Source organism: Rhinopithecus roxellana, chromosome 18 (genome assembly GCF_007565055.1).
Source record: "Rhinopithecus roxellana isolate Shanxi Qingling chromosome 18, ASM756505v1, whole genome shotgun sequence".
Lineage (NCBI taxonomy): Eukaryota > Metazoa > Chordata > Mammalia > Primates > Cercopithecidae > Rhinopithecus > Rhinopithecus roxellana.
Genome location: NC_044566.1, coordinates 47153321 through 47166640, shown reverse-complemented (window position 1 = coordinate 47166640; position 13320 = coordinate 47153321). Strand labels below are relative to the sequence as shown.

Genomic DNA, 13320 nt, shown 5'->3' with positions numbered 1-13320 from the left:
ATTTTAAATTTGTCTTTCCTGGGGGGAAAAATTACCATTTGATTCATAGTGAAGTAGAATATAAAAGGTAATTAAGTCTTCTGACTTATTTTTATTGGTCATTTTTATTGGTTTTGAAAGGACATATAGAAAATTATTGCTGAAATAGATAAAAGTTGTAATAGTTTGACTTTGGGGGCAGCTACTTTGAATTGACTGCTGTGGATTGCTTGATTCCGATTCCGAGCTTTTGAAGCAAAAACAGTTTCTAGAATTACTTTCAGCTTTTCCCTTATAATTCTGTAATGTCCTCAGATACTGTTTTCCAGTAGATACTTATTGTTCTTATCGACTGGAAGAAATCAATGAGGCTTTCTAAACTATTAGAAAATCCTGAAAAAACTACTACTAATAGCCATGTTTTATTCTTTCATTTTAGTGAGCTTTTGGAGAAACTGTGTGTGTCATTGTATGATGTCTTCAGGCCATTGATCATTCATGTTATTCACTTAGAGACTCTGTCGGAACTTTGTGGGATTCTTAAAAATGAGGTGCTTGAAGATCATGTGCAGAACAATGGTAAATGAGTAGAAATGATCATTTTAAGTTCTATCACTGGCTCAATGAATTTGAAAAAAATAATAGGTTCTTCTTCCCTCACTCCACTAAATACATAAATTTAATATTTTTGAAGCTTGGCTTGATGCCTTGCCCCTTCTTGAATGAAGTTCACCTTATTCTGTCACTAAAGACGCAATCAGATAGGGAAAGAATCTGAAAATCTGGGTAAAATTAGTAATAAAATAATTATAGCCAGTTTTCTTTCTGGCATCTGGAATCCAGAGAGAACACATCATCACTTTTGGGTTAGGCATTTCTAGCACACTGTTACCAGAATACAAAATACATAATAAATACATAAATAAATAATTGAATATATTGTATATTTTTGATTAAAAAACAGGAATTGTTTTTGTGTGTATTCATAATAATAGTTCATCTGTTTTGAAATTACAAATAAAGAAAAGCAGTTCTCTGGAATAGCTCTACTTTATCCATCTGATACATTCTTCAATATTTGATTTGATTGTCATGGAGAACATGATTTTCCTAATAGTACCTAGGTACCTTTAAAAAGGTACCTTTAGGCCGGGCATGGTGGCTCACGCCTGTAATCCCAGCACTTTGGGAGGCCGAGGTGGGTGGATCACCTTAGGTCAGGAGTTCGAGAACAGGCTGGCCAACGTCGTGAAACCCTGTCTCTACTAAAAATACAAAAATTAGCTAGACCTGGTAGCAGGCACCTATGATCTCAATTACTCGGGAGGCTGAGGCAGGAGAATTGCTGGAACCTGGGAGGGGGAGGTTGCAGTGAGCCGAGATTGCGCCATTACACTCCAGCCCAGGCAACAACAGCAAGACTCTGTCTCAAAAACAAAAACAAAAACAAAATACCCTTCAAGTAATTATTCTACTCCCAGAATTTGTCCTCACTTTGGCTTTCACTGAGACACTGAATTTGTTACTCTTCCAAAGTTACTCAATTGCATGTAACTCATTCATTTTCTCACATTTTACTGCTTCTAAATTTTTTATTGCTTCTGATTTTAAAATTAATATTTTTGTTTTGTTTTGTTTTGGTTTTTGAGTTGGGGGTCTTACTCTTGTCACCCAGGCTGGAGTGCAGTGGTACGATCTCGGCTCACTACAACCTCTGCCTCCTGGGGTCAGGTGATCCTCCCACCTCAGTCTCTTGAGGAACTGAGACTACAGGTGCATGCCACCATGCCCGGCTATTTTTATATTTCTTTTGTAGAGAGGGGGTTTTGCCATGTTGCCCAGGCCAGTCTTGAGCTCCTGGACTCAAAATCTGCCCTCCTTGGCCTCCCAAAGTGCTGGGATTACAGGTGTGAGCCACTGCACCTAGCCAAAATTAATGTGAATTTTTTTCTTTTCTTTTTTTTTTGAGACGGAGTCTCGCTCTGTGCAGTGGCGCAATCTTGGCTCACTGCAGTCTCCGCCTCCTGGGTTCAAGTGATTCTCCTGCCTCAGCCTCACGAGTAGCTGGGACTACAGGTATGCACCACCATGCCCAACTAATTTTTGTATTTTTAGTAGAGATGGGGTTTCACCATGTTGGCCAGGATGGTCTTGATCTCTTAACCTCATGATCTGCCTGCCTCGGCCTCCCAAAGTGCTGGGATTACGGGCATGAGCCACTGTGCCTGGCCTCTTTTTTTTTTTTTTTTTTTAAAATAGAGATGGGGGTCTCACTGTGTTGCCTAGGCTGGGTTTGAACTCCTGGACTCAAGTGATCGTCCCACCTGGGCCTCCCAAAGTGCTGGGATTACAGACATGAGCCACTGTGCCTGGCCTAATGTGATTATGTGTTATCTTTAACCCCCTATCTTTTGGAAGGCCGTTACAGGATTACTAGTGTGTCTTAAAATTGATGGCATCTTTTCTTTTTAATTTATTTATTATTTTTGAGATAGGGTCTTACTCTATTGCCCAGGCTGGAGTGCAGTGGCATGATCACAGCTCACTGCAGCCTCAACTTCCCGGGCTCAGGTGATTCCCACCTCAGCCTCCCAACTAGCTGAGACTACAGATGCGCACCACCACGCCTGGCTAATTTTTTGTATTTTTATGGAGACGGAGTTTTGCCATGTTGCTCAGGCTGGCCAATCTTGAACTCCTGGGCTCAAGTTATCTGCCTGCCTCAGCCTCCCAAAATGCTGGGATTATAGGCATGAGCCACTGCGCCTTGCTGATGGCATCTTAAAAATAAAGAAATGCTGTATAAGCTCATACTTTACTTTTTACTTGCCTCTGTGAAAATGTTAAGTCATTTAATATCTGTGGTACTCAATTTATTTGTAAAATGGGGATGATGATAGCCCAGTTAATAAGCTACCTTAGCAATTTCTTAGTCTTGGTCTGAAGCTATACGAAATAACTTTTAAAGAGCAAAGCACTCTTAAAATTCAGATTTTATTATTCATATTAATAATATAATTAATTTAATAGAGTACCGCCCAGTTTTAAAGTTGAGGAAATTGAAAGACGTTTGTTAAACTTTTCCCAGCTCATTAAGTCATACTGAAATAGAGTGCAACCACAGCCTCTGAAGCAAAAGTGGTTCATACTGTTTCTGAACAATTTAGTAATATCTTTCCTTGTTTAAAAGAAAGTGTTTTCCTCAATCTAAAAGAATGGATGATTGCACTTTTTTATCAGCTGAGCAACTGGGGGCATTTGCAGCTGGAGTCAAGCAGATGTTAGAAGATGTACAGGAGCGGCTCGTCTACCGAACCCACATCTATATTCAGACGGACATCACGGGCTATAAACCAGCTCCTGGAGATCTGGCATATCCCGATAAGTTAGTAATGATGGAGGTAGGATCTCCTTACTTGATCTCCCGTTTGCCCCCACACAGTTTTTAGATGTTTTATTTATTTATTTTTTTAAAAATTTATACATTAAAATAGAGACAGGGTCTCCCCACGTTGCCCAGGCTGGTCTCGAATTCCTGAGCTCAAGTGATCCACCTGCCTCGGCCTGCCAAGTGCTGGGATTACAGGCGTTAGTCACTGTGCCTAGCCTACGTGTTTTTTACTAGTTAAAATGGGATTTTTCTTTTTAATTCTTCCTCAAAATGTAAAATCAAGATAAGCTTGCTATAAAAATTAAGGGAGATAACATTTAAAAGAATTAAAAATAATTTGTTAGGTTGTCTTTCCTTTAAGTTATGTTTTATAAACATTCTATTCCATTCTCTTCCCATTGGCAGGAAATACACATTCTCAGTTTTTTTTTTTTTTTTTTTTTTTTGAGACGGAGTCTCGCTCTGCCGCCCAGGCTGGAGTGCAGTGGCCGGATCTCAGCTCACTGCAAGCTCCGCCTCCCGGGTTTTATGCCATTCTCCTGCCTCAGCCTCCCGAGTAGCTGGGACTATAGGCGCCCGCCACGTCGCCCGGCTGGTTTTTTGTATTTTTTAGTAGAGACGGGGTTTCACCGTGTTAGCCAGGATGGTTTCGATCTCCTGACCTCGTGATCCGCCCGTCTCGGCCTCCTAAAGTGCTGGGATTACAGGCTTGAGCCACTGCGCCCAGCCACATTCTCAGTTTTAAAATTGAATTAGTGATCCCTGTGATTTCTCTTTTTTTTTTGAGTAAGTGGCATAGAAGAAGGTTGATAATGTAGGAGCCACCAGGTTGATGGTGACAATGTAACCATGTGTCATGTTCTCATAAAAACCCTGGAGGCCATCTCCTCAAATTATACCGTACAAGTGTCCAGTTATGGTTTGAAGACTTGGGTTTATCTTCCTGATCTTTCAATTCCATATATGTCTTCATTTTCTTTGAGTTCTGGACAGACTTTAAATAATGCCTAAGATATTAGTATTAAAACAGAATTAGAACTTTTTTAATGGAAATTTTCAAATATAAGCAAAAGTAGAAACTGTAATATGATGAACTCTTAGGTACCATTACCTTCGGTTTAACATGGCTAGACTTTTTGTACTCCGTTTCACCCCCATTAATTATTTTAAAGCAAATTCCAAACATGATTTCAATTAGTAAATAGAACTAGGCCGGGAATAGTGGCTCACACCTGTAATCACAGCACTTTGAGAGGCCGAGGTGGGAGGATCACTTGATCTCAGGAGTTCGAGACCAGCCTGGGCAACATGGCGAGAAACCCCATCTCTACTAAAAATACAAAAATTAGCCAGGTGTTGTGGTGTGCCTCTGTGATCCCAGCTACTCAGGAGGCTGAGATGGGAAGATTACTTGAGCTCGGGAGGTGGAGGTTTCAGGGAGCCGAGATCACGCCACTGCCCTCCGGCCTGGGTGACAGAGCCAGATCCTGTCTCAACAACAACAACAGAAAAGTGTGACCACTGAAGGCTAAGCAGGACGGAATATAACTTTACACTCCTGAAGGTTATAGATTCTGGGTTACTCCTTCTAAGTAGCAGAAACCAATGAGCAAAGATAATCAAGTCAAGAGGTTAAATATGCAAAACAACAATAACAAAATTAAAAAAAAACCTTCAGTAGGTAACTCTAAAAAGTTTAAGGGCATTTTTATTTTTAACACAACCATAATATAATTGTCACACCTAAAATCAGTGTAGTTCCTTAATATCATCAAATATCCAGTTGAATCTAGAACTTGTTTTTCAGATTCACCAGTTGTTAATATTTCATCACATTTACTTTATCTCTTTGTGTGTGTGTTGCTGAGCCATTTGAAAGTTGCAGACATCATGACTCCTCATTGCTAAGTACTTCAGTTCTTATTCTTGTAAGAATAACGACAGTTGTTCATATAACCACAGTATCATTTTTGTATTTAAGGAAATTAACATTAATTCAATATTATTATTTATATATAGTCCATATTGAAATTTCCCCATTTGTCCTTCAGATATCTGTTTTTTTTTTTTTTTTTTTTGGTATATAGTTTCACGGTTTTCACTCAGGCTGGAGTGCAGTGGTGCCATCGTGGCTCACTGCAACTCCCGCCTCCCAGGTTCAAGCGATTCTCCTGTCTTAACCTACCAAGTAGCTGGAATTAAAGGCGCCTGCCACCACGGCTGGCTAATTTTTGTATTTTTAGTAGAGATGGGGTTTCACCATGTTGGCCAGGCTGGTCTTGAACTCTTGAGACCAGCCTCAAGTGATCCAGCCACCTCAGCCTCCCAAAGTGCTGTGATTTTAGATGTGAGCCACCACGCCTGGCCCAGGTGTCTTTTATAATTGGACAAAAAATTTTAAAAAGTGGGATCCAGTCAAGGTTATCATGTTGCATTTGGGTTTTATGCACCGTAATATCTTTAATTCAAATCCACACTCCTTCCTTCCCCCCTTTTGTTTTGTCTTTTGTTTTTATGACATTGACTTTTTTCAAGGGACCAGGACAGTTTTATTGTAGAATATGTCACATTATGGATTTGTCTGATTGTTTCTTCTTGCTTAGATTCAAGTTAAACTTTTTTTTCCCTCAAGAATACTGCATAGCTGATGTGTACTTCTTACTTCATTATATCAAAGGCAGATAATGTCAGGTTGTTCCACTATTGGTTAAAGTGGTGATTGCTAGCTCTCTTCATTATAAAAATATACAGTTTTTCTTTATTTGCAATTAATAAATAATTATAGGATGGATTATTTGAGTTCCCCCAAATCTTTTCAGTCAGTGGTTTTAGCACCCATTGATGATTCTTGCCTCAACCAATTATTACATTGGGAGACAGTAAAATGGTCATTTTTCACATCTGCCATTTCTTCTACCTTTATTAGTTGGCAGTCTGCTGTAAAGAATTAATTTCCCTTTCTTCATCCCTTTCTTCTCCCCACCCCTGCTTCATGTAGCATTATAGACTATTAGATTTTTTTAAAAAGTCATTGTATTTTAATCTGTTATCATCATTGTTATTATTATTATTATTATTTTTTGGGACAGGGTCTGACTCTGTTGCCCAGGCTGGAATGCAGTGCCTTGACTTCCCAGGCCCACGCAATCCTCCACCTCAGCCTCCTGAGTAACTGCGATTACAGGCGTGTGCCACTACAGCCAGCTAATTTTTTGCATTCTTTTGTAGAAATGGGATCTTGCCGTGTTGTTCAGGCTGGTCTCAAAGTTCTGGGCTCAGGTGATCTGCCCACCTTGGCCTCCCAAAGTGCTGGGATTATAGGTATGAACTGCCATGCCCAGCCATCATTATTCATTTCGATGCTCAAAGTTGTCCCAAATTTGGACAGTGGCAGCCCCTTCACGCTGGCTCCTCTGTCCATTTGACTGTAGTCTCTCAGTACTTTTTTTTTTTTTTTAACAGCTTTATTGAGTTGTATAGTTTTAGCTTTCACATTTAGGTCTTTAATCCATTTTGAGTTAATTTTTGTATATGATGTGAAGTAGGGGTCCAGTTTCATTCTTCTGCATGTGGCTATCCAGTTGTTCCAGCATCATTTATTGAAAAGGCTATTATTTGTCTATTGAATGGTCTTGGCACCCTTGTTGAAAATCAGTTAACCATAGATTAACGGCTTTTTGTTTTGTTTTGTTTTTGGACTCTCAAGTTTATTCCATTCATCTTTCTGTCTTATCCTTGTGCTCCACCAGACTGTCTGGATTACGGTTGTTTTTTAATAAATTTTGTACTTGGGAAGTAGTTTTGCTATTTTGTTCTTTTTTTTTTTTTTCAAATTGTTTTGGCGATTCTGGGCTCCTTGCAATGCCATATAATTCTAGTAATTTGAATCATCTTTCTTTTTTTCTTGGTCAATCTAGTGTCCTTTGTTTTCTTGCACAGGATGATCCAGGTGTTCACCTTTTGCATTCCTTGCTCCAGACCTGTGGTCAGCTCTTTCTCCAGGAACCCTTGGTTTCTTAAGGGGAAAGAGGGTGGTATTTAGAAACCAAGATCTGAGTATTAGGTGTGCTCATTTCTAGTGGTGGATGTCATTACTTCTAGCCCTCTTTAAAGAGCTAGAAAAATATACATTTTAAAATATCATGAGATCATACTGAAATCTCCAGTTCAGATGCAGTTCCACAGGGTTTTCCCATATCTTGTATTTGTGTTTCCAGTCTCACAGAAGAAACCCTGGCTCCCAGCACCTCTAGTGTTATTTACTCATTTGCTTCAAATTACAACATACACAAAATAGTTTCAGAATTATAGCACTAATGCCATGACTAATAGCAAACTTAATTCAAGATTTTTATACTTCTTTTGTTCTTAGAATATATCCTACTAAGATATACAATGAGATTGCTGTCAGACATTTGATTCTAATATGGATCTGCAGATTTCAAATCTCTTTAGAGATTTTTGCCCATGTAAGCTTGCCATTTGCATGGCATAGCGGGAAATGTAAGAGTGAGATAGACCTGGGTTCAAATCCCAGCCCAGTTAGTAGCTCTTTCTTATCTTTTATCAGTATATTTAATTATTTGTAAAACAGGCATAATACTGACCCTGGATAATTGTTGTAAGAGTAAAGATAATGACCCAGAAAGCACTTAATGCTGGTAGTCATATGATAGATAGTGGCTGTTGTCATTTATTTAACCCTTGAAATATTTAAAAACATAACATTTGACTTTTTAAAAATAGTCTTGGCCAGGCACAGTGGCTCACGCCTGTAATACTAGCGCTGTGGGAGGCCAAGGTGGGCAAATCGCTTGAACCCAGGAGTTCGAGGCCAGCCTGGTCAACACAGTGACACCCCATCTCTACAAAAAATACAAAAATTAGGCAGGTGTGGTGGCGGCTGTTAATCCTAGCTACTCAGGAGGCATAGGTGGGAGGAACACCTGAGCCCAGGAGATGGAGGCTGGGCTGAGCTGTCATTGTGCCACTGTACTCCAGCCTGGGTCACACAGTGAGACCCTGCCTAAAAAAAAAAAAAAAAATTAGAGGCCTGATTATTTTATTTGAAAAATTCCAAAGGCAGTTTTGGTGCTAGTGAATTTAAAAAATGTCCCCTAAAATGATTTTGCTAAGTCATCATGTTTCTAACATATTTTAAAGAAATACAGTCTTGAGAAATCTGTAAGCTATTAAATTTAAAAAAATGTAATCTAATTTTTGCCAGGTCTATACACTAATCTCGCTTAATTAGTTTATATCAAGAACTGTAGACTTAAGTATTTGTGGAAAATAGATTAAATATCATTTCTTCCTAAGTGTATCCTGTATTCATCAGCATATCTTTTGTCACAGAGTGCCAATCTGTGTCGTTAAAGTTGTCAGATGTGGCTCAGATACTATCCTGTTTCTATTTACACGGCTTTTCTTGGATACCAAATGTCCTAATTTCTTTTATTTTTATTTTAAAAATAGACTTTATATTTTAAGAGAGTTTGAGATTTACAGAAAAATTGAGAGGGTAGTACAGAGTTTTTATATACCCTGCACTCAGTTGCTCCTATTACTAAGATCTTCTATTGGTATGATACATTTGCCACAATTAATGAACCAGTAGTGATTCATTGGTATTTGTTTACTAAGGTCCATAGTTTATTCAGATTTTCTTAGTGTTTTTCAGGTCTTTTTCTATTCCAGGATCCCATGTATAACACCACATTGCACTTAGTTTTTATGTCTTTTTAGGCTCCTTTTGTCTGTGACAGTTTTTCAGACTTTTCTTGTTGTTGATGACTTAGCAGTGTTGAGAACTGGTTTATAGTATTTCAATGAGTATTTCAGCTTTTTATACGATGCTCCTTTGTTGGAATTCGTCTGATGTTGTCCTTATGATTAGACTAGTGTTTTGGGTTTTTGGGAGGAAAACCACAGTGGTGTAAAATGCCATTGTTATTACATCATATTAAGGGTACAGCCTTTCAACATGAATGTTCATTGTTGATATTGAACTTGACCATCTGGCTGAAGTGGTGCTGTCAGGTTTCGCCACCGTGCAGTTATTCCTCTTCCCCACTTTCCACACTGTACTCTTTGGAAGGAAGTCCCATGTGTAACCCATGTTTAAGGAGTGGGTTGTGCTCTACCTTTTTTGAGGGCAAAGTATCTATATAAATACTTGGAATTTTTCTGTAAGGGAGATTTGTCTCTTTTTCCAATTTGTTGATTCAGTCACTTACTGATGTCAGTGTGGACTTACGGATATTTATTCATACTTTGGGTTATAGTTCACTGGTACTTTATTTTGCTGCTCCAGCTTTCACCACTGGGAGCTCTATCAGTTGGCTCCTATGTCCTTTTGACATACTCATTTATGTAGATTTTTTATTTTGAGAACTTCCTTACTTCCTGGCACTATAAGAACTTCAGGTGCATCAATATATTTCCTGCCTCTGTCCTAGAATCAACCATTTCTTCAAGGAGTGCTGGCTCCTTTATTGAAGGATTGTATTAGAAACAGATCTGGGCATTAGGTGTGCTCGTTGCTGCAGGAGTATTGTTGCTTTTAAGCTCTCTCAGATGACAGCATAGAAATACGTGTGTATACTAGATCATTCCTGTTACTCCACATCCTCACCAGCATTTTGACTTAACCTAATTTATTTCAATGCCTAGGTGGATCAATGTGTAATAATAGGTATGTTGGTTTTAGAGTTAACAGGCTGGAAATATGCCCTTACCTATTTTAAGGATGTTCTCCTAAACTCGCATCTCTTCCTCTGACTTCTATTTAAACTTACTGCATTTTGGCTGGTTGTATTATTTATATGTTGTTACTTTTTAAATAATATGCAGAATCAACCTTGCAGGGATCAGATTCCCTTTTAGGGCAGGCAGTGGGGGCTGTTTCTTTTCGGCGGTCCGTAGCAGGAATTATCTTTTTCTGTCTTGGTATTGTGGATTACAACAGGGAGCAGATGGGTGGTCCATTCGCAGGAGCTGCCTTGATTTTGAGGGCCACAAAGCAGGTATGACGAAGACTAGGTCTGTTTCTCAGCCTCATCTAGGGAATGGTGCTCCCTCCTTTTCCTCCCCTCCTGGCCTTCATTAGGAATATCAGTTTTTGTATTATAGATAAGAATGCCTGTTTTAATTGTTGTGTCTGATAGGATGTTAGGCAATAAAGTTTTCTATATGTTCCCCTCCTAGTGTAATTTAGCGGTATATTTGATATATTTATTCAGTCATTACATGGCCTGTATCCTGGATGCTCCCGTGTGTAGTAGACCTTTTGGCTTAAGGATAACCACTTGCAGTAAATATGCTTACTTTTTTTTCTTTTGGTGAGAGACTGGGGTATAAGAGTGGTCTGGCTCACTTTGGGAGGCCGAGGCGAGTGGATCACGAGGTCAGGAGATCGAGACCATCCTGGCAAACATGGTGAAACCCTGTCTCTACTAAAAATACAAAAAATTAGCTGAGCGCAGTTGCAGGCACCTGTAGTCCCAGCTACTTGGGAGGCCGAGGCAGCAGAATGGCGTGAACCTGGGAGGCGAAGCTTGCAGTGAGTCGAGATCATGCCACTGCACTCCAGCCTGGTCAACAGAGCGAGACTCTGCCTCAAAAAAAAGAGTGGTCTGGCTGTGACATCTGCTTGCTGTTTAGGGATTAGCTGTACTTTCCAATTTCTACACGCAGAGTGAGTGGACTGACCTGTGTGGTAGGGAGTCTATTTCCTAACCAATTCTCTGGTCACTGATTTTTTTTTTTTTTTAATTTTCAATAGTTTTTTTGGGTACAGGTGGTTTTTGGTTACATGGATAAGTTCTTTAGTGGTGATTTCTGAGATTTTAGTGCACCTGTCACCCAAATAGTGTACGCTGTACCCAATATGGAGTCTTTTATGTCTTACCTGCCTCCCAGTCTTTGCCCCTGAATTCCCACAGTCCATTGTCTCATTTTTATGACTGGCCATTCATTTTTCAGTAACTAGATGACTGTTAGGTCTTCATTTCTGTGTATTTCCACCTTTATAATTAATGCAAATTAGTGGGATTTTCATTACTAATTTAGTAGTTGGTGTCCTTTATATACTGCATGTTATTCTTTAGGCAGTGAGTCCATGCTAATTTTTAAAAAATATCTGTTTCAAAAATAGCATACTGTAGCTATTATCACATAAAGAAAAAGCCTGTTATTTGGATTCGCCAGTTATTTATCCAGTCTTAAATCTGAATAGTTTCCAAATGTCAATTTGAAAAACAAATACATATATATATACTTTGTATAAAGAACTTGTTGCCAAACACTGCTGAAAACGATAACATTCCTTTTGATTTCTTTATACAGCAAATTGCACAGAGTTTGAAAGATGAACAGAAGAAGGTGCCTTCAGAAGCTTCATTTTCAGATGTTCACTTAGAAGAAGGAGAGTCTAACAGTTTGACAAAATCTGGTATGTTATGATGTCTTAACTGCCAGCCTTTATTCATTTGGGTTAATAAACCTTTATTGAGGACTTATCCTGTCCCAGGCATGAAAAACAACTTGTGCCTTTGAGGAGCCCAACTTTCTTGGGGGGAGATTGCCAAGCCACAGACAGAATTCAGTGGTGAGTGAGATGCTAATGGTTTGTTCAGGGTGCCCTTGGACCATGGATGAGGGGCACGGAATTTACGAAGGGAGATGAGCTCTGAGTGTGGGAAGGTGGGCTCAGTGTGGGGTGTGGTGTCTGAGAGCTATAGTGTATTTATGAAGAGTGTGAGAGAGCCAGGTGAAGTAAGTTTGTTTAAGATAGAATAGAATGTAGGAAGGCATGCAGGAATGGAAAATCATGGCTATTTTGCATAATTCAAGTGGTTTGGTATGTTTGAGCCCAGGTTGTATGTGGGGAAGGAGCAGGTAAAATAGGCCAGATTGGGATAGATGTCATGTGATAGTCTAATGGTCTTTGGACTTCTAGCTAGCATAGTGTATCATGGTGACTGGACCATCAGATTTGCATTTTGTAAACATATTGAGTGTCTGGGACTGGAGTAAAATATTGACACAGTTGTATCGGATGGCTTGGACTAGGGTACATGTTATACAAGGAGCAAAACTGTCCCAAGAATCACCCTGGATCCTCATTAGGGACCTAGACAGCAAGCTAGTTGGGAAATAAGCCATCCCCTCCTCACCCAGCTATAAGAGTGGCCCTAAAGCTCAGCTCCCCATGGGACGACTGGGAAGGTGGGTACTGTAACTCCTTGGGCTTTAAAGAGCCCCAGCTACTTCAAGATCCCCAGGTGAAGGGCATCATCAGGTGTTCTGAGTCTACTCTACAAACAGTTGTTACACTGAATCCGGACTGCCAAGCAGCTGGATATTGCCCATGAGACAAAGCATTTTATCACACTTACTCTGTAGGAGGGAGGACCCCACAGAGGGCTAAAATTTCCTCCTCTGCAGTAGAACCCATACCATGTCCTAGTATACTTCTTTATGAGTCCTGGAGAGATGAGAGTACATTTCTCTCTTGCCAACCCTGGCCTTGTGCGTTTTCTCTTTCCCCGCTAAAGCCTACTTTTTAACCCATTACTGGCATTACAATGAGGCATTATTGGCAGAACTGTAGAGACTAATCAGGTTGCCATTTGAAAGATAAAGGTGGTTTGAACCAGGATGGTGTTGGGGCGATAGAGAGAAATACAGAGATGAGGGATATGGTTAGAAGTTTGAATCAGTAGAATTTGAAGGCACCTCAGATGTGAGGGTTGAATAAGGTCCACATGGAACAACTGAGAGGGTCTGTATTATATTGTTCTAGAAGTTGTACTGTTCATTATGGTAGTCACTGCCATTGAGCATGTGAAATGTGGCTAGTCTGAGTGTGCCGTAATTTTGTAAGATTCACACCAGATTTCCAAGACTTAGTATGATATAAGGAATGGAAAACAGGCTGGGTGCAGTGG

The 13320-nt window shown here is 39.6% G+C and overlaps 1 protein-coding gene across 2 annotated transcripts in view; it reads left to right on the top strand.

Moving 5' to 3' along the window:
• The window catches only part of COG3 (component of oligomeric golgi complex 3), a 71748-nt gene that overhangs the window by 26197 nt on the left and 32231 nt on the right, over positions 1 to 13320 (top strand). For both annotated transcript variants that reach the window (XM_030922173.1, XM_010368049.2), the window contains exons 12-14: positions 419 to 558; positions 3220 to 3380; positions 11717 to 11822. In XM_030922173.1, coding sequence (XP_030778033.1) covers positions 419 to 558; positions 3220 to 3380; positions 11717 to 11822 — 407 coding nt within the window. The remainder of the gene's footprint in view (positions 1 to 418; positions 559 to 3219; positions 3381 to 11716; positions 11823 to 13320) is intronic.